The sequence below is a fragment of the Falco cherrug genome, chromosome 5 (assembly GCF_023634085.1).
Source record: "Falco cherrug isolate bFalChe1 chromosome 5, bFalChe1.pri, whole genome shotgun sequence".
Classification (NCBI taxonomy): domain Eukaryota; kingdom Metazoa; phylum Chordata; class Aves; order Falconiformes; family Falconidae; genus Falco; species Falco cherrug.
Genome location: NC_073701.1, coordinates 78023905 through 78050294, shown reverse-complemented (window position 1 = coordinate 78050294; position 26390 = coordinate 78023905). Strand labels below are relative to the sequence as shown.

The window sequence follows — 26390 nt, the reverse complement described above, 5'->3', positions numbered from 1 at the left end:
AACTAATTTGTTCATGAAGACTTCTGAGTCTGTGCTATTTAGAACTCCCAATGCTGTTCCCAGGATACCAGTCCCATCTCTTTTTGCTTGTTTTGGGGGGAAGAGGGTTTGTTTATGCAGCCGTGCCATCCATCACTTTTAAGAGCACTTCAGGAATGGTGCACGAGCTATTCTATGGACTGCAGAAATGTTAGTTAGCATTGATAATTCTACTCTTTTGAGGGACCATGGTGGGTTAAACAACAGCCCCTGTTGGCCTGTGTACTGGATCATATATAGTCCAATGTTAGATATTGGTGGAGACAAAATGTCTTTCGCTGGTAAAATGACATCACAGATCTACCTTTCAAGGGTGATATCCTTTGAACCTAAGGCTGCAAATGGTCAAATACAACAAAAATGTGTTATGGTCACGATGAGCGACAGGCTGCTTCATCCATCCATGTGCGGTTCATCCCGAATTCCTGTAAAAAAGGACAGAAAAGGAAATGTGCTCGGTTGGAAGTACAAACGGCAGAATTAATTAAGAGGAGGAAGAAACCCACTGAGTAGTGATTCGGGGTCTTTTTCCTGAGCAATCTCTTGCTTCCCTGGCGTAGAGATTTTTAGGCATGACTAGTACCATTGGTCATATTTCAGTTTGGGACATCTTTACTGACACAGGCTGTCCAGCATCAAACCCAGTACGCTGATTTACATTCCCTCTCAGACTCTTCTTCAAGCACAGATGGCACGTTCTCCACTCAAGAAGTGAAGTATAGACACATTACTCTCTTTTTAATTACTCTGGATTAATTTTTTTCCTTTCCTCCAAATTACTGACAATTCCATCCAGAAGAGTGATGAAGAGAGGTTACCTTTATGGGGTGCTGTGCATTTATCAAGGTGTGTGTATTTGAATTCACGATGTCAAGTTGAGCTTTGTATGTAAATGCAAATTACACAGTGCAGCAGGGCAGAACTAAACCTCAGAGAATGATGATGACCGAAATGCATCATAAGGGCTGACATGATTTTCAGAAGGAAAGACTACGGAAATTGTTCTTGAGTTAAACATACAATTCCTAAAACCACAGCACGTGATAGCTCGTGTCTACATTCATGCCGCAAGTATTGGACAAAATGCATGCAGAAAAGGCTGGGGTAAGGAATATATTTTAAGCTAAAGGTGTTACACTATGCATAATACAGATTGTGGTCAAGAACGCGTAATACATAAATCGCAATTAAGCATTAAATTTGTCTCAGAAAATAATATGCTCTTTCATGTCGCAACAAAATTACTACATTAAAACACACATTATTCCTCAACTGAGCAAATCCTGATGGTTGATTCTCTGTGTGAGTTTTTAAAGAATGGATAAACTGCTTCGGAGAATGCACAGTCTTGAAACGTGAACATCACAGACATGTTGGTGACATTGAAAAAAGTCAGAGTTTTCTCTTCACAGTTAAGGAAAACCCCAACTTTCCTGGGATTTTCCTGCACCTCTAACTGTGTCCATGGATCGGTTCTTGCCCAGCAAAATTTAACACTTAAGCCCAGAGCCCAGAATCCTTCTTTAGGTGACAGAGTTATTCTTCCTTTCCTTGGGGCGGATTTCCTGGCTACTCCCAGGTCCCAGTCACTGCATTTTCCCACGTCCACCTCCCAGTAATGCTTGCCGGAGGAGAAACCTTCTGAGCCCAGCACGCAGACAGAGGAATCAAAACTGCCCTCATGGAGAGTCACTTTCTGGACCTGTGATTGATACGTGAAACTCTTCTTGTCCCCAGCAATAGACAAGTTTGGATGGGCTGTGTCCCAATCAACCACGATGTCATCTGTAAAAAACAGGTATTTGGGGCTTTCTAAACACTTTTCTAAAGAGAAGAGAAGGAAAGGGTGCTGCACTGCAATTCATTCTGAAAATCTGCCTACAACGTCATTCTGAAAATCTGCCTGTAACGGTCTGGAAAGACCTCTTACCCCCAGGGAAGGACTGCTCTCAGGCATACGCATTACACTTTCACTCTCAACTATGTCACAGCCCAGTGAAATACCTATGCACCACTGCAATAAAAGGCATTTGTAGACTCACGGTCCAGCCCATGCTCAGCACTGCTTCTGCAGTAGTCACAGATGTCACGCCATTGAGTACAGACATGAGTAAGTGCAGTGTTTTACCTGTATAGCCACGAGCCTTTATGAATTCTGAAAGCAAATAGGAGAGACAAAAAGGAAAAAAACCAAGGGTGAGAGAAAGCAAATTCAAAACATTGACTGGAAAAAATTTCCAACTCCAAGCTGAGACATCCCAGGCTGAGACTAAACTCTGCAGGTTAACGGATGCTCAGATTCCCTCTTGCCCTCTCCAGCGCTGTGATTACCTGTGGGGGCTGGAGAAGGATCTGAGGCTGGGCTGAGTTTCCCGCCTGGGGACTACTTTCTCTCTCAGGTCCCACTCTGCCGCCTTGCCAGTGTTTTGGGTGGATGTCCCACCTGCCACACTGCACATTTCACAGCATGTGAGACCCCTGGTCAGCACCCCGGAATGTCCAGAGACACAGAAAGGGACCAGTCCCCTTTGTGACACTCCGCGGAATAAATGTCAGCCACTTCTTGTGGATTTCTCGGGTGGGGTTGGATACAAAGGAAGAGCTTGGGGGAATTGTCAGTAACCCTCTGAAGAGAGGAGGCACTGCGCTTCCCAGAGAGTTTCTGGGTACGTGTAGCCGTGGCAGCTTTGTACCTGAGAGGGTGGGCAGGGAAGGAAGGCAGGGGAGATGTGGCAGGCAGAGAGTCTGCTCTACAAACCAAGCTGCTGAGAAGTCAGATCGGACCCAGTAAACGTTAAATAATCGAAAGAGCCGAATCAGCCGAGCTTGTGCATTTCTGTATGGATGTGAAAAGGCGACCCAGCAGGGCAGGATCGTGAAGTCCTGACACGTGAGCTTAAGGGGTTAGCTCCAAGGCAGGCATTGATGCTCCCTGAAGTTGCATCTGACATGCTTCTGATTCTGGCAGGGATGTCTTCCCTACCCCATCATCACGCACCATCCGTCCAGCCCCCACGTCTGGTTGGTGGCCCAGGCTCTGCAGCCCCATCAGCCCCATCACAGCCTTCCCTCAATGTACCCTTCCTTCACTCTCCGACCAACACCAAAGGCTCCACCAGCCACAACACCACAAGCAACACCCTGTGAAAACCCCTTAAATGCCACAACTGGGTGGCACGCAAGGCCTCCAGGGAGGCAGCGGAACTCACCAATCTCGTTCTTCTGCTGCTCTGCAAGAAGAGAGGGAGAACACCTTGCTTAGCACCTTGAATCAAAGGAACACTGGAGCACCCCAGTCACAAGAACATCCCACCAGCCCTTCTGAATGCCCGCTGGGGGAAAAGACATTCCAAGGGGCCCAGGAATAGCACAACCCTACCAAAGTCAACTCCCCATTACTGAGCCTACAGCACAGGCAGGGAAGGAAACTGAACCTGCACATCTGCACTTATTATTCTGCCTCCAAAAGCCAGTCCGTTCTGGAATAGTCCAACCCACGAATGGAGGAAAAGCTCCTCTGGCATGGTAGATGGCTCACACTATTGTGCGGTCAGGGGTGACTTCACCTCCGCTATCCCACCCTGGAATCACCTCCCATGATTGTCTTGCTCACATGGCCCGCAGGGATTCAGCAGCACTCACCGATCCGCTTCTTCTGGTTCCCTGCAAGATTAGAGAGGGAAGAGAAAACACCTTGATTAGTGCCATGACTCCGTGGGATACATGGCAAACAGCATGTGTACACCTCCTTTAGGAAGGCTGACATGTCATCCATCAGGACATGTCCCCAGCCAGAGCTCCCCCAGGCACGGAGCCGTGGTGGCAGCGCATTGCCCGCAGTCCCCCTTCTCAGCACCCAGGGCTGCCCCTGCTTGCAGCTGAGGCTGCTCTGCACGTGAGGGCTTGGCAGAACGAAGGGAGAGCAATCAGGGCTTCCCAGGCACGAGCTGCTGCCAGCCGTGGGGGCAGGGGCTCCCTTGCTTCTAGACACAGCAGCACCCAATACCTGCACAGGATGACACCCACTGTCCTCCCACCCACTCCCCACCGCTCACAGCACTGCCCCTGCCTGCCACAGACACCCTCACTGGCTGCCACCTCCACCAGCATCACAACCACAGGACCCCATTCGCATGTCAGGTGCTGAGGGACACAGCACCTCCCCTCAACCAGCACCCAGCAAGCCAGAAACTTGCTGTAGGAGTAGCCCCACCACCCTGCCCCTTCTTTCCGGCTCACACAGGGAATTCAGCTATCAGTTTCTTGCTTCCCAGGACAACAGTATTCCCTTTCCCTGGGGATGGGTCCTCTCTCTTGGGCCACTGCTTCTATCCTTGACCGGATAGCAAAGAACTCAGAGCCTTCACAATGGTCATAAGTCCATAATAGGACCCCCAGGCACAAGGACATCCAATCACTCATGTCAAATGCGTGCTGGTCCAGGAGAATGGCCAAGGACCATGGGATTAGGGCTGTCCTGCCACTGTCAATGGTCCGTGAAAGAGCTTGCACCATGGGCAGGGAAGCGCACTGCACCCTTCCATTCACCCTCACTAATCTGTCGCTGAAATGTGTTGAAAGGAGAAGAATCCGTAAACAGTGATGCCACAGTATCTATTGGGTGTCCCACGACAGAATAAAAAGAGTCAAAACCCACCCAGGCACTGGCCTTCGGGGAAGACCTTGGTACAGCCAAATGCAGGGAGCACCAGCTACCAGGTTGAGCCTTGCACATTGGCAGGGTCCGTCAGTGTGGCACTTGGCGAGCAGTTGGCATTGCTGGAGCATCCCTCCTCATCTGCCTCAAGGCCCTATCACTGTGCCAAAGGCATTTAAGAAACAGAAACACTCACCGTTTCTTGCATGGAGGTCCTCTGTTGAGTCACCGTGGTCACAGGAGAAGACACATGAAATCAGAGAAGACAGATAACGTCCTTGTAGTGGGCTGAGGGACACGGCACCTCCCTTGACCAGCATCAAGCAAGCCAGAAGCTGGAGTAGCTCCACCACAACCACCCTGCCCCTTCTGTCTGGCTTACAAAGGGAATTCAGCCTGGCAGATTCCTGCTTCCCAGGGGATGGTTTTCCCTCTCCCTGGGCATAGATCCTCTGTCTTAGTCCATCGCTTCTCCCCTTGACTGAATAGCAAAGAACACAGTGCCTTTCCAATGGGAAGAAGTTCATAATAGGACCCCCAGGCACAAGAACACCCCATCAGTCATGCCAAATGTGTGCTGGAGTAGGAGAATGGCCAAGGACCATAATTAGTACTTCTCTGCCAGTGCCAAGGCTCTATGAAAGAGCTTGCACCACCACAACACACTAAACATTTGCTTTTATTAATCTTCCACTTGAACTGTGCTGAAAGGCAAAGAGTCCAAAAATACTAATTCCCAAAAAGCCAATGGCAGGCCGACCACAAAATGGAAGAGTCAATGTCCACCCCACCACTGGCCATTGGGGAAGATCTTTCTTGGTAAAGCCAAAGTCAGGGAGTACTTGCTGACAGGTTGAGCCTCGTGCTCTCTCAATGTGGCACACAGGGAGTATTTGGCATTGCTGGAGCATCTCTCTTCACCTGATTCATGGCCCTATCACTGTGCTAAAGGCATTTAAGAAACAGAAACACTCACCGTTCCTTGCATGGAGGTCCTCTGTTGAGTCACCGTGGTCACAGGAGAAGAGACATGAAATCAACAGAGGCTGAGGGACACGGCACCTCCCCTGACCAGCACCCAGCAAGCCAGAAGCTGAGGTAGCCCCACCACAACCACCCTGCCCCTTCTGTCTGGCTCACACAGGGAATTCAGCCTGGCAGATTCCTGCTTCCCAGGGGATGGTTTTCCCTTTCCCTGGGGACGGAACCTATGACTTGGGCCAACACTTCTCCCCTTGACTGAACTGCAAAGAATACAGAGCTTGCACAATGGACACAGTAACAGGGTCCCCAGTAGGAAGGTCATCTAATCAGTCATGCCAAATGCGTGCTGGTCCAGGAGAACGGCCAAGGACCATGGGATTAACACAGACCGGACATTGTTCAAGGCATCACTAATGAGCTGCACTATGGGCAGGTAAAGCGCACGACACCCTGAATTTGCATCCTTGCTGAGCTGCCTCTGAGACTGTGCTGACAGGCAAAGGCTCTGGAAATGGCAATGCCGCAGAAGCGATTGCAAGATCCCCCACAAAAAGGAAGAGTCCAAACAATTCACAGCTGGCCATGGGCACCGCCCCTGCAGAGCCAGAGCCACGGAGCACCAGCTGCCAGGTTGAGCCTTGCACATTGGCAAAGTCTCTCAGCGTGGCACTCGGGGAGCTGCTGGCATTGCTGGAGCATCCCTCCCCTCCCAGCCCAGGGCACTAACTCAGGCAAGGACAGCGTTTGCACAAGCGGAAACACTCACCATTCGTTGCACGCAGTTCATCTGCAAGTCACCATGGTCACAGGAGAAGAAGACATGAAGTCAGGACAGGACCCACAAGATCCTTACAAGCCATTTCCCTCTGGGACTGTCCACCCCAGGGAATGATGAACAACAAATCTGGCATGCAGGATAGTTCATGCTCCTTTGGAGCTCCTCATCATGTGGCCCTCAGAAGCATTTTTACCAACGACGGCACAGACCCAAATCCCTTTAAGTAGCCAGGGTTCCTCAGGGACATGGGCTCTCTGCCCCATCACACACACTGTGGCCTCCCCTCAGCATCTCCTTCCCTCATGATCCTGCCTCCAACAAAGCCTCCCACAGCCTGGGCATCACCAGCCACCCGCCACGGCAACCCATCTGCCTTGTGGCAAGGGCCATGGGTGCCTTTAGAGGCCCTTTCCCCAGGGACAGTTGGTGACAGGAAGGGGAGGGAAAGCCAGCAGAGATGGCCTCCAAGCCAGGTGTCTCTCAGCATTCCTGACACCGGTCACGCTCCACGGTGCAGGCTCTCCTGGCTGTCCCATGGGGTGAGGGCTGACTTGTCCTCCACTCTCCCACCCTGGCGCCCCATCCCACAAACTGCTCACACACACAGGCCCCAGGGAGTCAGCGACACTCACCAATCTCCTTCTTCAGTAGCTCTGCAAGAAGAAAGGGTGAAAAGAGGACACACTGATTAGCACCCAGCCTCCAGTGAAGATGGCTGTAAATCCTGGGACACGTTCAGCAAAGCAGATCCCTTCTCCTCCAAACCCACATGCAGCCAGAGCTCCCCCAGGCACGGAGCCGTGGTGGCAGCGCATTGCCCGCAGTCCCCCTTCTCAGCACCCAGGGCTGCCCCTGCTTGCAGCTGAGGCTGCTCTGCACGTGAGGGCTTGGCAGAACGAAGGGAGAGCAATCAGGGCTTCCCAGGCACGAGCTGCTGCCAGCCGTGGGGGCAGGGGCTCCCTTGCTCTGGACACAGCAGCACCCAATACCTGCACAGGATGACACCCACTGTCCTCCCACCCACTCCCCACCGCTCACAGCACTGCCCCTGCCTGCCACAGACACCCTCACTGGCTGCCACCTCCACCAGCATCACAACCACAGGACCCCATTCACATGTCAGGTGCTGAGGGACACAGCACCTCCCCTCAACCAGCACCCAGCAAGCCAGAAACTTGCTGTAGGAGTAGCCCCACCACCCTGCCCCTTCTTTCCGGCTCACACAGGGAATTCAGCTATCAGTTTCTTGCTTCCCAGGACAACAGTATTCCCTTTCCCTGGGGATGGGTCCTCTCTCTTGGGCCACTGCTTCTATCCTTGACCGGATAGCAAAGAACTCAGAGCCTTCACAATGGTCATAAGTCCATAATAGGACCCCCAGGCACAAGGACATCCAATCTCTCATGCCAAATGCGTGCTGGTCCAGGAGAACGGCCAAGGACCATGGGATTAACACAGTCCGGACATTGTTCAAGGCATCACTAATGAGCTGCACTATGGGCAGGTAAAGCACACGACACCCTGAATTTGCATCCTTGCTGAGCTGCCTCTGAGACTGTGCTGACAGGCAAAGGCTCTGGAAATGGCAATGCCGCAGAAGCGATTGCAAGATCCCCCACAAAAAGGAAGAGTCCAAACAATTCACAGCTGGCCATGGGCACCGCCCCTGCAGAGCCAGAGCCACGGAGCACCAGCTGCCAGGTTGAGCCTTGCACATTGGCAAAGTCTCTCAGCGTGGCACTCGGGGAGCTGCTGGCATTGCTGGAGCATCCCTCCCCTCCCAGCCCAGGGCACTAACTCAGGCAAGGACAGCGTTTGCACAAGCGGAAACTCTCACCATTCGTTGCACGCAGTTCATCTGCAAGTCACCATGGTCACAGGAGAAGAAGACATGAAGTCAGGACAGGACCCACAAGATCCTTACAAGCCATCTCCCTCCGGGACTGTCCACCCCAGGGAATGATGAACAACAAATCTGGCATGCAGGAGAGTTCATGCTCCTTTGGAGCTCCTCATCATGTGGCCCTCAGAAGCATTTTTACCAACGACGGCACAGACCCAAATCCCTTTAAGTAGCCAGGGTTCCTCAGGGACATGGGCTCTCTGCCCCATCACACACACTGTGGCCTCCCCTCAGCATCTCCTTCCCTCATGATCCTGCCTCCAACAGAGCCTCCCACAGCCTGGGCATCACCAGCCACCCGCCACAGCAACCCATCTGCCTTGTGGCAAGGGCCATGGGTGCCTTTAGAGGCCCTTTCCCCAGGGACAGTTGGTGACAGGAAGGGGAGGGAAAGCCAGCAGAGATGGCCTCCAAGCCAGGTGTCTCTCAGCATTCCTGACACCGGTCACGCTCCACGGTGCAGGCTCTCCTGGCTGTCCCATGGGGTGAGGGCTGACTTGTCCTCCACTCTCCCACCCTGGCGCCCCATCCCACAAACTGCTCACACACACAGGCCCCAGGGAGTCAGCGACACTCACCAATCTCCTTCTTCAGTAGCTCTGCAAGAAGAAAGGGTGAAAAGAGGACACACTGATTAGCACCCAACCTCCAGTGAAGATGGCTGTAAATCCTGGGACACGTTCAGCAAAGCAGATCCCTTCTCCTCCAAACCCACATGCAGCCAGAGCTCCCCCGGGCACGGAGCCGTGGTGGCAGCGCATTGCCCGCAGTCCCCCTTCTCAGCACCCAGGGCTGCCCCTGCTTGCAGCTGAGGCTGCTCTGCACGTGAGGGCTTGGCAGAACGAAGGGAGAGCAATCAGGGCTTCCCAGGCACGAGCTGCTGCCAGCCGTGGGGGCAGGGGCTCCCTTGCTCTGGACACAGCAGCACCCAATACCTGCACAGGATGACACCCACTGTCCTCCCACCCACTCCCCACCGCTCACAGCACTGCCCCTGCCTGCCACAGACACCCTCACTGGCTGCCACCTCCACCAGCATCACAACCACAGGACCCCATTCACATGTCAGGTGCTGAGGGACACAGCACCTCCCCTCAACCAGCACCCAGCAAGCCAGAAACTTGCTGTAGGAGTAGCCCCACCACCCTGCCCCTTCTTTCTGGCTCACACAGGGAATTCAGCTATCAGTTTCTTGCTTCCCAGGACAACAGTATTCCCTTTCCCTGGGGATGGGTCCTCTCTCTTGGGCCACCGCTTCTCCCCTTGACTGGATAGCAAGGAACACAGGGACTTCAGAATGTAAAGAAATTCATAATAGGACCCGCAGGGACAAGAACAACCCAGCAATCGTGCGAAATACATGCTGGGTCAGGAGAATTGCCAAGGAGCCTGGTATTAAAACTGCTCTGCTGATGTGAAGGCTCTATGAAAGAGCTTGCACCATCACAACACACTAAACATTCACTTTTATTAATCTTCCACTGGAAATGAGCTGAAAGGCAGAGTCCATAAATACTAATTCCCCAAAAGCTAATCACAGGCTCACAACATAAAATGAAGAGTCAAAAACCACCCCACCACTGGCCATTAGGGAACATGTTGGTAAAGCCCAAGAACAGGGAGCACCAGCTGCGAGGTTGAGCCTTGCACACTGGCAGGCTCTCTCAATGTGGCACTCGGGATGAAGGTGGCATTGCTGGAGCATCACTCCACACCTGATTCAAGGCCTTATACCCATAGGGAAGGCATTTGGGAAGCAGAAAGACTCACCATTCTTTGCATGGTGTTCCTCTGTTGAGTCTCCGTGGACACAGGAGAAGACATGAAATCAGCAGAAGACCCATAATGTCCTTGTAATGGGCAGCTCCCACGATCAAGACCCAGCAAGCCAGAAGCCAGAGCAGCCCCACCACAACCACCCTGCCCCTTCTGTCTGGCTCACACAGGGAATTCAGCCTGGCAGATTCCTGCTTCCCAGGGGATGGTTTTCCCTTTCCCTGGGGATGGATCATTTCTCTTGGGCATTCGCTTCTCCACTTGACTGAATTGTATAGAACACAGAGACTTTATCTTGGTGAAAAGTCTGCAACAGGGCCTCCAAGGTGCAAAAACATCCCATCAGTCATGCCAAATGTTTTCTGGGCCAGGAAAATGGCCAAGGACAATGGGATTATGACCACCCTGCCACTGTCATGGCTTCACTAATAAGCTTGCATAATGTGTAGGTAAGCGCACAAAATTCTTATACTTGTACCCTTACAAATCTGACTTTGAGACTGTGCTGAAGGGCAAAGACTGTGTAGAACGTAATGCCACAGCAGTTATTGAGAGGCACAAGCAAAAAAGGAAAAGTCAAGACCCCCCCTAGCAATGGCCATGGGGCACCCACTAGGCAAAGCCGTAGCCAGGGAGCACCAGATGCCCAGGTGAATCTTGCACATTGGCAGGGCCACCCAAAGTGACGCTCGGGGAGCATGTGGCACTGCTGGAGCATCCCTCCTCACCCTCCCCAAGGCTCCCAACCAGTGTGGAAGGTATTTGGGCAAGCACAAAATCTCACCGTTCCATGCACGCAGATGCTCTGTCAAGTCACCATGGTGACAGGAGAAGAAGACATGAAGTTAGGATAGGACACAAAAGGTACTTGTCAGGTGCTGAGGGAAAAGGGCACCTCCCCTCGAGCAGCACCCAGCAAGGCATAAACTGGAGTAGCCCCACCACAACACCCTTGCCCCTTTTTCTGGCTCACACAGGAAATTCAGCCTGGCACCTTCCTGCTACACAGGGGACGGTATTCACTTCCCCTGAGGATGGTTCCTCTTTCTGGGACACTACTTCTCTCCTTAAGTGAATAGCAAAGAACACAGAACTTTCACAATGGACTGAAGTCCATAATAGGATTCCCAGGCACAAGAACATCCCATCAGTCATGCCAAAAGTGTGCTGGACTAGGAGAATGGCCAGGGACCACGGGATTAGGGCCCTTCTGCCACTGTCAAGGCTCCGTGTAAGGGCCCGCACCATGGGTAGGTAAGCACACTACACCCTCAACATTCTCCCTGACTAATCTGACACTGGAAAAGTGCTGAAAGGTGAAGACTCCATAAATACTAATTCCGCAGCAGGTATTGGGAGGCCCCCGATCAAAAGGAAGAGCCAGTACCTATTCACAGCTGGGCATCTGGTACTGCCTTGCAAAAGCCAGAGCCAGGGAGCGCCAGCTGCCAGGTTGAGCCTTGCACATTGGCAGGCTCCGTCAGCGTGGCACTCGGGGAACAGCTGGCATTGCTGGGGCATCCCTCCTCACCCGCCCGAGAGCTCTATCCCAAGAGGGAAGGTGTTCGAGCAAGCAGGAAGACTCACCATTCTTTCCATTCAGTTCCACTGCCAAGTCACCGTGGTCACAGGAGAAAAAGACATGAAGTTAGGACAAATGCACTGGGTCCTTGTCAGCTGCTGAGGGATATGGCACCTCCCCTCACCCAGCACCCAGCAAGCCAGATGATGGAGTAGCCCCACCACTTGCCCCTTCTGTCTGGATCACACAGGGAATTCAGGCTGGCACTTTCCTCCTTCCCAGGGGACAGCATTCCCTGTCCCTGGGATGAGGCCTCTCTCTTAGGCCACCGCTTCTCCCCTTGGCTGAATAGCAAAGAACACAGAGCTTTCACAGTTGGTACGCGGCAGCAATAAGTTCCGTGATCATGTCAACATACCACCAGCTCTGCCAAATGCTTTGTAGGCCAGGAGAGTGTCCAAGGACCATGGCATTAGACAGACCCTGCCACTGTCAAGGCTCCATGAAAGAGCTTGCAGCATGGGCAGGTAAGCGCACTAAACCCTGAACATTCACCTTTACTAATCCACCACTAAAACTGTGCTGAAAGGAAAAAACTCTGTAAATACTCATTCCATGCAGGTATTGGTAGTCCCATGACAAAAAGGAAGACTCAAAATGCACCCCACAACTGGCCATGGGGCACTACCCTTGCACAGCCAAAGCCAGGGAGCCCCAGCTGCCAAGTTGAGCCTTAAACATTGTCAGGGTCTCTCAGCACAACACTCTTGGAGCTGTTGCTATTGCTGGAGCATCCCTCGTATCCCACCCCAGGGCTCTAAGCCAGGCAAGGACAGAGTATGCATAAGCAGAATACTCACCGTTGCTCACACACAGTTTTTCTCCTGAGTTACCTTAGTAACAGAAGAAGACATACATCACGGTAATACCCACAAGGTCCTTACAGTCCAGGGAATGATGAACTCCACTGGTATGGGGGACAGTTCATGCTCCCTTGGAGCTACTCATCACCTGGCCCTGACTGGGATTTTTTCCACCAGCCACAAACACTCCCATTACTTCAGTGGAGCCCAGTCAGCTGGAGAGTCCCCCATTCATTATAACATACAACAGCCCTGCCAAATGCATGCTGGGCCTGAAGAGCCAGGGACCCCATCAACAGGACAAGCATTGCACTGTCAAGTCTCTGCTAATAAGCTCACGAAACGGGCAGGGAAGGACTCTAAACTGTGAATTTTCACACTTACCAATCTTCATGCAAGGCGTTGCTGAAAGGCAAAACCACCAGAATTAGTAACTCCACCACAACTACTGTGTAGCCCACACACAGTACGAAGAGCCAAAGTGCAGCCCATCACTGGCTCTGGAAATGAATCTTCACTGCCAAGAGGGACTGGCTCATGTGATCTCTGGCAGGGGGAAATAGCTTACCTGCTAAAATAAGGAGGACAAGGAGGCAGGGAACCCAGAAGAAATCACCGCTTTCTGAAAAAAGGAGAACAAGCAATAGAAAAAATGAATCGGCTTTCTTGCGGTATAGCACACGCGTACACACAGTGGCTGTATATTCACATGATCTGCAGCATTTGAACATGGCTAGCAGAAGAACACTTTCAGCCAAATCATTCCTCAGGAAATGTGAAGAGGAACAAAGAAGTTCTCAAAGAAAGCTGAAATGAGCATTGATAGTTGCATTTTATATTCACTGCCTTGTGTCCAAGAGTCTTCCACAGACACACGCTGAAAACCACACTCGACATAAACTGGCAACTATTTGTCTTTTTCCGTGGGAAGTTTCTTACTGTCTTTTGCTTTTGCAGTTGGTCTCTAGTCTCTCATTCTATTCGAGGCCACTGTCTCTGAAGGGAGCAATATCGTTCTGAGTGATACCATCAAAATACATTAGCTTACGACAAGTTGTCCTCCAAAGCTTTCACTCAGAAGAAATTTCAGAGGACAGCTCGGCCTTAACATCGCCTTTCAGGCAGAATCGCCCCCTAGTAGCCTCATGCCAAAGTCTTTCCTTCTCGGTACAACTCTCAGCAGCTGGCAACCTGAAGAGCTCTCACAAAAACTTCTCTGCAGCATCAAAAAACAGAGATTCATGCTGGGAGACAGGCTAGTGTGCACTTATCTCATGGGCCCACTGTCTTCCTGGCTTTCCTGGGGTCAGCAGACGCTCTTCTCATTGCGGCCACACTCCTGGCAGTTGGGTTCAGTGACTTCCTCAAAGCACTGAGCAATAGACTGTTCTTAGGCAAAACCCCGTTCCCGAACTCTTGTACCCGTTTAGTCTATATAGTATGAGATTGTCTCAACTTTCTTCAGAGGTATGTGGTCTGCATTGTATACTGAACAGTCCTGCTTAAGTAAGTATGACTGAAGGAGCCCAGCTCACTGCAAGGAGCAGGGCAGCTCCATCTGGAGGTAAGGACCTTTGTTTCTGAGAATCTGAAAGCTGTCCAGGAAGGATAAAGGATATGCCTGGACTATGGAGACATTGCAAGCATCCTAGCCCCCCCAACACCTCTGTCAAACCCTCCCATTGCCTGGTGTCATACATAAGCAACCGTAGGAAGATGGACTCCAGGGACGTCTAGATCATCAAAGAGTCAGGTGGATGATGACACCATGGCATTGTCTTTTCGTTGCAAACCGTAGTCTCTGTGTGTGTGTTAAGTAGCAATGAGTCAAATCGTGTTGTAACTGAACGCTTGAAAGGTGTAAGAACCATGTGTAACACCACACGTGGGTTACCCCGTCTGGCTGAGACACCTCCTGCACATGAATAGAATACTTGATCTTGCAATTCTACCCTTTGCATCCTAGCCTCTCTCCTTGGTCAGCACGGGCCAGCTGTGAGTTTTCGTAACACTCTCAATGGATGTAACTATGGCGTGTGGTGGGAAACTCAGTGAAATAATCCACAGCGTTTGGCCCCACCTTCTCACTTAGTGGAGGATGATGCAGTATGCGAGTGAGGAGAGAGTAGCTTTGCTTGCTCAGAGGATGCCAAGGTACATGAGTCTTAATTGCTGCTTACCTGACTGTTGAGGCACCTGTAGACTGTGTTCCCTTTCAGCGGTCACAAACGAAGGTGGTGGTTGTCCACAGGGTATCTCAATGGAGCTTTCTATTGCAACACTATTGTCCGTCTCCTGTAGAATGCTTGTCAGGGCCAGTGAAGATAGGTCTTCTCCTTGGGAATTAATCCACATCACTTTGGGCTTTACAAACGAACCTGTTATTCTGCCCTTGTACGCACAAGTGCCTCCCACAGTCATGTCATTCAAGGAACCTGGAAAAGAGGCAATTTAACACCACCACATCCGGCACAACACAGAATCACCAAGTATGCCATGAAAGAGATCTCATGGAACACCTGCACTTTTGTTGTTGTTTCATCTCTAATCAAAAGCATCTGCTTTTGAGCATTTCATTTTCAGTAATTCTACACTTGAAAGCATCCTATGAGCTTTCTGTGTGTAAGAGTGAGACTGCTGAAATAAACAAAAAGAGGCAGAATTGTGTGCAAGAAGCTCTTCCCAAACCATGAATGATACAGCCTGTCATTCCAGGTGAGAAGGTAAAACCCAGAAATTATGCCAAAGAGATAACAATACTCAGGTTCAGACCATTAAAAATACAGGTAAGCTATGGCTGAACGCAGCCCAAAGAGGCAGGGCAGTAGGAAGATTGCTCTCAGCACTTCCCTGGATCATCATTCCATGGTGTTGCCCTGAAGACGCCACAAGGCCAACTCAAATGTCTACCACCCAACAGAAAAAATTTCTCCTGCATGGGCAGGCTCTGCAGGATGCTTGGTCTTCAAGGAAGGTGCTGAGACCTGCCCCATTGCAGCTCTTCTAGCAATAATGGAGGGCTCTGATTCCTCCAACAAAGCAGATGCAGGGGAAAAACTGTGGCCTACCTGATTGGCTTGCCTTGGTTTTGTTGAGTTGGACTACACACACCACATCTACTTTATCACAAGGCACTGTGATGATGCTTTGCACCGTGAAATGGTCTCTCTCACTCCACGTTACATTGGTGTTGGCCTCCACATCTGCCATGTCTCCTCCATAGTTCGTCCAAATAACTTCAGGCTTTGGGTACCAGTTTTTTGACTTACACGTGTAGCGACACATATTCTCCTCTTGCTGATCCCTGTACAAAGTTGGCTTGGTACCAATTGCTGTAACGGAGTTAGTCAATGAGTACAAGGCAGGGTTAGAGTTACTGCAACACCACTACAGTCACAGCAAATTGAACCAACACAACTCAGAAGGCCTCAGTATGTTGCGCTAGAAATTCATAGCTCATAAAAACAGCCACAGCTGGTCAGATCAGATGGGCCGGTTACCTGGACTACAGCAACACTGAACACTAGGGCATCTCACCCCAGAGTCACAGTGAACCCCAGCAAGCCTGGATGATCAAAGGTCAGGAAGAGCATCTGGGAGTTTGCAAAAGAGATGAGCACTCTCTACGTGACTGAGGGGGGTGATACAGGTCCATAAAAAAGGAGTGGTGTGGAGGGGAAGAAGAGCAAAGAATTGTTGCCTGTCTTGTCCCACACCAAAACAGGAGGCATCAAGTCAGCCTAGCACATGATCAGTTCAAAAGAAAAGAGGTGAAAAGGGCCTTCACACATAGCATTGGCCTGCAGAATAGACTGACACCAGATTTGTGGAAGCTAGATGTTTCCATGCCCTCAAATGAAGCTCCAGAGTGTGACTTGTCCATCAGCAGATCAGATCTGGTAAGGTGCTTTTTGCAAGTACTTCTAGGTTTGCATTTCAGACAGGTCAACTGAGATGGGGGATTTCTAAAGAGGAGGGAGAAGGGGCCTTTACCATATCATTAGGTGCACGGCACGTTGGTGAATACCCTCCCTAATAGCTCTGAGTAACTATTTTTTTCTTCTTACAAGGCAAACCAGCCCTAACTGGAGAAGCTGAACATTCATAATCCCAGAAGAGGATTTAAACAAATTATTTAAAATAAAACACCCCTTAAACAAACTCTAGTTTATTTATATGGGGATATTGAGCACCTACATGATGATATTCAGCATCTTAATGCAGTTCCCTGTTACACTATCTACCCCCTTGACAAGCCACGTGACCTTTCCCACTGAGCATCTTTAGATACTCAGAATCAAAGCAAGTCGTTCCAGCTGCTTCCCGCATCTTTGCTCATTTCTCCATATCTCCAAGAAACTGCTACATGTGATGGATCCCTGCTTCCCTGCAGATGGCTGAGCACCTGCCTGCCCATGGGAAGCAGGGAAGGAATTCCTTGGTTTGATTTTCTTGCGTGCATGGCTTTTGCTTTACCTATTCAACGGTCTTTATCTCGACCCAATCTTTTCTCACTTTTACCCTTCTGATTTTCCCCTCCATCCCACCAGGGCAGGGAGCTAACAGCGGCTGTGTGATGCTTAGCTGCCTGCTGGGGCTAAACCTTGACAAGGTCTCAGCTGTCCAGCAAGGAATAGGCAGAGCCACAGAGCCACAATGGGAACTGAACTCAGCATGGTCATAGCAAGTCGCATTTCACTGTGAAAATCTCCCTGCTTACCTGTAACATCAAGGTGCATAGTAGCCTTTGTGACAACGCTGCCGTTCACTGCGCAAACATATGTCCCCTCCTCAGCTACTTGCACTGCCTGGATAACCAGGAGAAGTGCTCTTCTCTTCCAGTGACACGCCATCCTCTTCCGTTCTTCATCCTGGCACTGATCCACCACCCCACCCAGGCTGGATGAAGCACACAGTGGAGCATCCTTCCCCTTTTCCAGTTTGTACCAAAGCACACTCGTGTTAAAGGGGACACTGTCTGTCAGCTGGCAGGACAGAGTCACTTGCTCTCCAACAGAGACAACTGACGGTTCACTGCTGACGGTGACAAGCACTTCGCCTGAAAGGAAGAGGTGGGAGCAAATGCACTGCTTTTCCCTGCAAGTGTAATCTTTCCATAGAGAGAAGAAAGCTACATGTGTTAGCTGAATCCAAAGCAGAAAGCCGAGCTCAAAGTTAGTCTCACAGTCCCATAGAATAGGGAGGTCAGGGTCTTGAGTCGTTGCTAGCACCTCCTCCAGGCACAGACATGCCTTACAGTTACCAGATGTCATGGCTTATATACGCCAGCTGTGTTACAGACTCATGGACCATACTCGTGGGCATTATGGGCAGTGATTTATTCAGGAAGACAATAGGTACACTGGTGCAAGTACTGCAAACCAAAGCTCGCTGAGCTACGAGCAAGTTACCACACGTGATGTGCAAAGAGCTGTACAAAGAGCTATGCACTCTGCAGATCTACAGCCCGCAAAGCAATCTGCACAGGCTCCTGCCCCCCACAGGCCCTGGTTCTGTCCCAGCAGAGACTGAACGTGCCGCCCTCATGTCTGTAGTAGGATAACACACCTGCGGCGCTTCCCTGAAGTCGCTGACACCTTCCCTGAAACAGCAGGGCTGGGGTGTCTCACGTCATCAGGATGGCTGGTGTTGTCCCATACTTGAACTTGGAGGTGTCAGACACCACATACGATCTACAGTGTGTTTGTTCCTCCAGGGTCTATGAAATGAAGCGCAGGCATGATATCTTAGGGTAACCGGCTAGCCGGGTACAGTAAGGAGTCTCTTACCTGTAAGCCACCTTGTAATTAAAATATATATTAGAAGAGCAAAGGACAAGAGCAGTATGAGCTTCATTTTGAACACTTCCTCCATAAATCCTCCAGAACCATCATGTGGGTAAAGTCAAATTGCTTGTATTGCCCCTGGAAATGGATGATGTGCTGTGAAAATGAGAAGGAATTCCCGAGAGGGAGGAGTGAATGGAAAGTAATGGATCTTGCTAAAGGCAGAGGCACAAAGTCAGCACCTGGCTCTGCCTGCTGTCCTCAGACCCTGCGGGACTGCGTCGCGTTAGTGGAGTCCCCCACAGCTCCCGCTTCTTTTCTCTGAAGGAGAAGTTGCTCGTTCCCGTTCCCTGACCGTGCCTGTTCTCGGGCACAGAATTGTCTGACCAAACCGATTTGGAGGGCAGGCACGAAGTCCAGGGTGCCCACCGCCAGCCCCGTACACATGTCACTAGGTCTCACGCAATGACTCTCTTGCTGGATGTGTCTGGGAAACTGGGCTGTGCTTCACACTTGCCAGCCTACTTGGATTCTGCAGCAATGTGTACCCTGGCTAAGAACACTGCCCTGGAAAAGGATGTGAGAGGGAATCACAGAAAATTCTGCTGCTTTTGCTTCACTGCAGATGAGCAGCTGTGGTCCTTCATGCCTGAAGGAGACAGATTGGGAGCAACTGCCTGGTCTGCTTCTCCCACAGTCTCCTTGGAAGCTTTTCTAGGGTCCCGTCTCGGAAGGCTTGAGGAAAGCCGTGTACCCCAGAGAGAGGCGACACTGCAGCTCACCTGTGCCCAGTCAGTTGTGACTTCACTCCCACCAGCCACTCTCTTCTGCCTTTTACAGTCCCTCGTGCAGCCTGGCTAAATCAATCAGCTCAGCCCGTTCCCTCTCTCGACGGCTGCATTATCTCACACCTGCAATCTCTCTTTTAACTTCCAACACCCTTGTACTCTTGTCCTCGCTTAGCAGAAAACGTTGGTGAACTGCTGAAGGGCAGAGGATGTGTTGTTTGTCGCGACAGCAAACCTGGAGTGTGGATAACTGGCTAGCTGAAAAGGGTCACATAGACATAGTCCAGCTGGCTGGACAAAAATGCACATCACTCTCAGCTTATCTGAAGTAAAGCAAAATACACTGTCTTTGGCTGTTCTTGTTACACAGTAACAGGAAGATTTTGGTGGGAAAAGAATGTTGCAGGTGGGAACAGATAACTACAGAAGAGAAACAAGGGGCGGGCTTGGTATTTAGGCAACTAACCAATAATGAGCTTAACTTTTGTAATATGTATGAGCTAATTATAAGAAGGCATAAAAGGTGACTGTAAGGTACAATAAACGAAGTCTGCTGATCACTCATATTGAGCGACTGTGTCTTCCCTCCGTCGCAACACTGGAGGAACCGTCAGTGCTCTGAGGAAGCACCGGGGGAATACACCATGGCATGTGAGGGTCAAGCGCTTGCTCTAGAGGCACAGAGGATGAAGATGGAGGCAATGCAAGCACCGTTCAGGAGAACACAGACATCACACTCATCCCCTCAAAGGTAGGTAGAGTGCAATAAGGCATCCCCAGGAGAGACCCCTCCCTGAGTCACACTGAGATGCTTGGCACAAAAGCTCAACTACGTGTCAAAATGAAAAACTACTCACGTTCTGAGTACCAACGGTTATTTACAACATCTTTTCAACACAGTCTATTTGAGGGGCAGAGTTTTAACATTGATGTCTCAACCATTCCACGGGGTGAATGAACAAAAACAGAAAAACATGGGTCTGGCTGGACCCGGTTTGTAGATTTTTTTGCATTCTTCGTCTACGGCCCTTAATTCCCTGCTATGCTAAATATTTATACCTGTATTAAAGAGACCATTTTAATAGATGTTTACCATTCCAAAGCAGAGGATGGTACATTTTTAATCAGCCACATTGGAAGAACATTCTATGTCAAGAACTTCCCAGATCATGGGTATGATGTAACTAAAACTATGGTACAAATCTCAGCACGGTTCATGATTAACTAACTCATTAATGTTGGGAGACCCCACGTGCAGTGCTGCATTCATCTCTGGGGCCCCCAGCATAAGAAGGACATGGACCCTTTGCAGTGAGCCCAGAGGAGGACCACAAAGATGAACAGAGGGCTGGAGCACGTCTCCTGTGAAGGCAGGCTGGGAGAGTTGGGGTTGTTCAGCCTGGACAGAAGGCTCTGGGGAGAACCTAGAGGAGGCTTCCAGTACCTAAAGGCACCCACCAGAAAGGTGGAGAGGGACTTCTTACAAGGGCACGTAGTGACAGGAAAAGGGCAAATAGCTTTAATTTGAAAGAGGGTGGTAGATTTAGATTAGATATTGGACAGAAATGGTTCACTCTGAGGGTGGTGAGGCACTGGCACAGGTTGCCCAGAGAAGCTGTAGGGTAGAAAGGGAAACTAGAGATGGATGCTGCAGAATGCCAAGACCCTTGTCCCAGCCTGCACTCACTTATTGATCTTTCTGTGGAATGATTAACTACTCTCCCCAATGCCGTCAGCTTTTCCAACATGTAGAAAGAAGGAAGGAAGAATAAAAAGAATGTTAAAAGCTGCAGCAAAGTTACAGAGCCTTGGTTGGTTTGATTTTCTTTTTTTTCCTGTTCACGCTTCCCCATGTAAAGCTACAAGCTCTCAGGCACAGGCCACAACCTGTTTTTCAAAATGGAAAGACAAAACAAATGCCACAGGTTTGCATGATTCACCAGCTGGAAAAACTAGCAAAGGTGTACTGCTTGTACACACGAGTGTAAAAACTCTGTATCCTTCCTATTCGTTATCTGCAGAATAAATTTATACCCCAGTTAGACTTGATCAGTTCAGATTATCTATGTCATGGGGTGTATATAGACGTCATATTGGTATATACCTAGCAGGCTAACCCAGAGCAAGCCTGTATTTCTGACACAAAGGGAGCACATGCATTTGCTTTCCAAAGCGGGAATGTGTTTCAGAACCAGCACATTGCAGTCCTCCAACCAGCCCCACGCATCACAACATTTTCAGCAAACTCTCTCTGTGGAGCAACCTCGCAAATAACCATTAGCATTTCAGTGACCTCTTTCTTTAATAAAATTGCTGGCGGATAGCCTCTGATTCCAAATCCAAATCATCCATCAGATTTACACTTCATTCTTCACGCTTAAGGAAGCAAAGAAAGAAGCCTTTTTAATTCCAGGCTGGAATCATGCTCTGGTGGCTGTCAATAGCAAACTACCAGCTCAATAATCAGGCAAACCCCTCCAAAAACCTCATCACGCACAATTCTCTTTCAGCCAGGCTTTAATTCCTTACCTGAAGAGCAGGACCCAAAGAACCCCTTTGAATTTCGGCGTGGATTATGGAAGTGAGGAGCTTTTGGCTTGTATTACCCGGAGGTAAGGGAGTTGACCTCGCTCCTTTCCTGATGGAAGCTTACAGGCGCTGAAACCTGAACGTTCACCAGGAGCAACTGTTTGCTCTTGAGTGCAATAGTCCAGCCTGTGCCTGCAGGTACCAACCCCTGTAGCAGGAACAACCCAAGGGCCTGAATTGCCGGCACGCCTAGATCCAAGGTACAGTGAGAAGATTATGTTTCAAGCCCTTCTGCACCTGAGCACTGCAGCTCATTTTTGAGTGTGGCTTTCTGACAACGACCTGGAATTGAGACAACAGCATGAACGGGAGGTAGAGAAACCAAATCGGGGTGTTGCATGAGCCTGTTACTCACCAGGATGATTTGAAGTTACAAGCAGGAATATACGGGACACAGCTGCAGCAGGAAATTTAGAAATTGCGCACTTTAGAACTTCAAAGTGCAAAGCCTTACGATTCAATTCCCCCAGGCTTATTTAGGTTGGGGGGAGAGGGAGAGAGGAAGTTCAGATCACAGGTGGGACACAGACCCTAAACTGTTTCCCTCCTCCTGCCCAGGCAGCAGCAAGTTCTGAGCCACGAGGCCGATAGCGGTGGCGGAGCCCTGCTTTCCCGGCGATGGCTGGGCACCTGCCGGCTGATGGGAAGTAGTGAATGGATTCCTTGAGCTGCTTTGCTTGCGTGTGCAGCTTTTGCTTTACCCATTAAACTGTCTTTACCTCAGCCCACAACTTTTGTCGCTTTTACACTAACAATCCTCTGCCCCATCCTAACGCGGTGGTGAGGAGTGGGCAAGCGGCTGCTTCCTTTCTCTGTTTTGGAGTAATTTTTCAACTGAGTGCAGGATTTTCAGCAGCATGTCCCTGAAGTTACACTACATTCTTAGGAGAAGTGGTAGGGGGGAAGGATGGCAGAAGATGTGAGAGGCCTCTAGTTACAAAACTGCTTGCACATGCTTGCTCGTATGGACCTACAGAGATGTGAACAGATTACTGTTTCAGGCTATCTCCCTCTCCAGCCCTCTTTTCCCATCAGTCTCTGCCTGGTAAACCAGCCTTTGCAGTGGGAGGTTATGGAACTTGCTCTTGAAAGAACATCCTGGTTGAGTGTTGCAGAATGGCTGTGTGATCATGGCCATGACTCCCTTAAAGATCTTTGTGAAACAAAGTTAACATAAGTTAGCTGAAGCAGGCCTTGCAGCTATGCTGAGGCATGCTGATAAGGAAGCTGAGAAAAACACTGACCTTGTGCCTAATGTTGTAAATAACTTTGAGGAATTCGCGTAGACAAGAGAGGAAAAAAAAATATGTAGCTAGCTATCCGCAGAAACCGCAAGTAGGAGGACGTATGAAAATGTAACCCTTTAGAGCTTAGCCAATCAGCAGATGACTAGTAGGCATAATTAACTGGAACTGTATATAAGACATAATCGCGCCGTAATAAATCGAAGCTTGCTTTATCACTCATATTGAGTCGGCCGTGTGCTTCCCCTCGCTCGTCGCAGTTCAGAGCATTTTCTAATTTACTGATTTGTACCAGATTAGGATAGCTCCTTTTCCTTGCATTCACATCTCTGTGTGCACTCCAGTTTCCTACAGGAAATGCTAATGAGAGCATTTGCCACAGTACTGCATCCAGCCCTGGAGTCCTCAGCAAAGGAAACACATGGACCTGTTGCAGCAGGTCCAGAGGAGGCCACAAAAATGATCAGGGGGGTGGAAGACATCTCCTGTGAAGACAGGCTGAAAGTTGGGGTTGTTCAGCCTGGAGAAGGCTCCAGGGAAACCTTATTGCAGCCTTTCAGTACTTAAAGGGGGCTTCTAAGAAAGATGGGGACAGGCTTTTTAGGAGGACCTGTAGCAACAGGTCTCCACAGAGTACAGAGTTCAGACATCTCCCTCTGCATACCTGGAGCCACAGGCACTCGCAGCTCCAGGACTCGGCCATCAGGATTCACCATAACAGGAACTGGAGGGGAAATGGGAATCATCTGATGAGCAGCATGGCTCAGGGACCTCTCTCCACATGGGGTTATGGGCTGAAGCGTTCCAGGCTCTGAGCAGTCCTGGCATGATTCAACAAGTAATTTATACATTCCCTGGAACAGGTCATGCAATCACTGGTGAACCGAGAGTCACCTTGGAGCTCTCACAGCCATGTCCTCTTCTGGGGTGCAAGTCCACACACTTTACAATAAATCTCCTCTGCTCCATGCATTGCTGCGTCCTCTCCAGAACTGTGTCCACATCCCACCCCCGCATCCGATACCTATCAGCAACTCCTTTTCTCGGTCTTCCCAAGAGCTGCATTACAGCCTCTTTTCCTGTTAACCAAGCCCAGCATGTTCCTGTGACTCCAGCTTAGTTGGTGTATCTCTAACATCATGCCATTGTAATTTCAGGGTGACTGGTGTTGCCGTTTCAAGGTAGCTTGGACATCTGGCCATTGCATTTTCACCGCCCTCCTCCTGCCTGCTTACCTGGGTGGCATCTGGCTTCCCAGAAATCTACAGAAAGGAAGCAGAGGTTAGCGTTTTATGAATAGTTTCAGTTGGAGGGGACCTTTAAATGTGATCTAGTCAACCCCCCCTGCAGTGGGCAGGGACATCTTCAACTAGATCAGGTTGCTCAGAGCCCCATCACACCTGACCTTCAACATTACCAGGGATGGGGCATCGACCACCTCCTACCAACACGGCAACCTGTTTCAGTGTTTCACTACCATCACCATCAAACATTTCTTCCTTATATCTAATCTGAATCTAGCCTCATTTAGTCTAAAAGCATTACCCCTTATCATTTAAATTCACTGCATGGTGTCTAAGAGATTTCCATGGACACACACTGAAAACCAGATTTGGCATAAACCGGGAAGTTTGGGATTGGTTTTTTTTCTTGGGAACTTTTAAACTGATTTTTGGCTTTGCACTTGGTCTCTAAATTTATTCAAGAGGCTAACAGCTCTGAAGTAAGCAATATTTTTCTAAGTGGTACTGTAAAAATACTTTAGCTTAAGACAAACTGACCTTCGAAGCTTTCATTGAGAAGAAATTTTGGAGGGCATCTCAGCCTTAGCCTTGCTGCTCAACATCACCTTTCAGGCAGAATGCAACTATAAATGTCTCCTTTTATCTTCCTTTTGTAATAATTGTGTTCCTCATCACATTTCCAGATGAATTATTTGGCTGAAAGTGTTGTTTTGCTAGCTATATTCAAATGCTGCAGATTATGTGACTCCAAGGCCATGTATGCATGTGCTTTTTTAATTATTTTTCTCCATTTTTCAGAAAAAAAAGTAACGTCTTCTGGGTTCCCGACCATCTTTTCCTCCTTATTTTAGGAGGTGAGCTACTTCCCCCTGCCAGAGATCCCACGAACCAGTCCTTCTTGGCAGTGAAGATTCATTTCCAGAGCTAGTGGTGGGCTGCACTTCGCCTCTTCACACTTTGTGTGCAAGTCACACAACAGCTGCAGTGGGGTTACTGTTTCAGGTGTCTTTGCATTTAAGCAAACCTAAGGAAGAATATTGAAGTGTGAAATATCAGGATTTAGAGATCTTCCCTGCCTGTGACATGAGCTCATTAACAGGGACTTGACAGTGCAATGTTTCTCCTATACAGGAGGACCCTGACTCTTCATACCCTACATACATTTGCAGGGCTGGCAGTATATTCCAGGGTCTAGGGGGGCCTGTTACTGGCTGGGCTCCATTGAAGGAAAGTGGACGTTTATGGCTGGTGGCAAAAATCCCAGTCATGGCCACATGATGAGTATCTCCAAATGATCATGAACTATCCCGCATGCCAGAGGAATTTTTCATCATTTCTTGGTATGGAGACATCCAGACAGGACTGGCTTGGAAAACCTTATTAGGTCTCCCCTGACAGAGGACAGTGGACCTGAACCTGTTCAGGCACTGGGTGCTGCTGTGTCTAGAAGCAAGGGAGCCCCTGTCCCCACGCCTGGCAGCAGCTCGTGCCTGGGAAGCCCTGATTGCTCTCCCTTCGTTCTGCCAAGCCCTCACGTGCACAGCAGCCTTGCACGCTACCCAATTCTGCCATTTAAGGGGTTTTCACAGGGTGTTGCTTGTGGTGTTGTGGCTGGTGGAGCCTTTGGTGTTGGTCGGAGAGTGAGGGAAGGGTACCTTGAGGGAAGGCTGTGATGGGGCTGATGGGGCTGCAGAGCCTGGGCCACCAACCAGACGTGGGGGCTCACGGATGGTGCATGATGATGGGGTAGGGAAGACATCCCTGCCAGAATCAGAAGCATGTCAGATGCAACTTTAGGGAGCATCAATGCCTGCCTTGGAGCTAACCCCTTAAGCTCACGTGTCAGGACTTCACGATCCTGCCCTGCTGGGTCGTCTTTTCACATCCATACAGAAATGCACAAGCTCAGCTGATTCGGCTCTTTCGATTATTTAACGTTTACTGGGTCCGATCTGACTTCTCAGCAGCTTGGTTTGTAGAGCAGACTCTCTGCCTGCCACATCTCCCCTGCCTTCCTTCCCTGCCCACCCTCTCAGGTACAAAGCTGCCACGGCTGCACGTACCCAGAAACTCTCTGGGAAGCGCAGTGCCTCCTCTCTTCAGAGGGTTACTGACAATTCCCCCAAGCTCTTCCTTTGTATCCAACCCCACCCGAGAAATCCACAAGAAGTGGCTGACATTTATTCCGCGGAGTGTCACAAAGGGGACTGGTCCCTT

The 26390-nt window shown here is 49.9% G+C and overlaps 2 protein-coding genes across 2 annotated transcripts; both read right to left on the bottom strand.

Annotated features, from left to right (window-relative positions):
• Positions 1 to 1139: 1139 nt before the first annotated feature.
• Positions 1140 to 10189, bottom strand: LOC114014368 (butyrophilin subfamily 1 member A1-like; the record flags this gene model as incomplete). Its single annotated transcript, XM_055712494.1, has 9 exons — positions 1140 to 1824; positions 2168 to 2194; positions 3249 to 3269; positions 3682 to 3702; positions 6447 to 6467; positions 7091 to 7111; positions 8296 to 8316; positions 8940 to 8960; positions 10132 to 10189. Coding segments are annotated over 9 exons (735 nt in total), but the record flags the coding sequence as incomplete, so codon positions are not given.
• On the bottom strand, positions 10189 to 21802 carry LOC129736243 (CD276 antigen homolog). Its single transcript, XM_055712488.1, has 9 exons — positions 21626 to 21802; positions 18312 to 18464; positions 17243 to 17581; positions 15591 to 15854; positions 14703 to 14957; positions 13091 to 13144; positions 12907 to 12927; positions 12520 to 12552; positions 10189 to 11745 (listed from the first exon to the last, which is right to left on the bottom strand). Exons 2-9 carry the CDS (start codon positions 18394 to 18396, stop codon positions 11618 to 11620), a joined length of 1179 nt encoding a protein of 392 aa, XP_055568463.1. The 5' UTR covers positions 18397 to 18464; positions 21626 to 21802; the 3' UTR covers positions 10189 to 11617.
• Positions 21803 to 26390: the final 4588 nt, after the last annotated feature.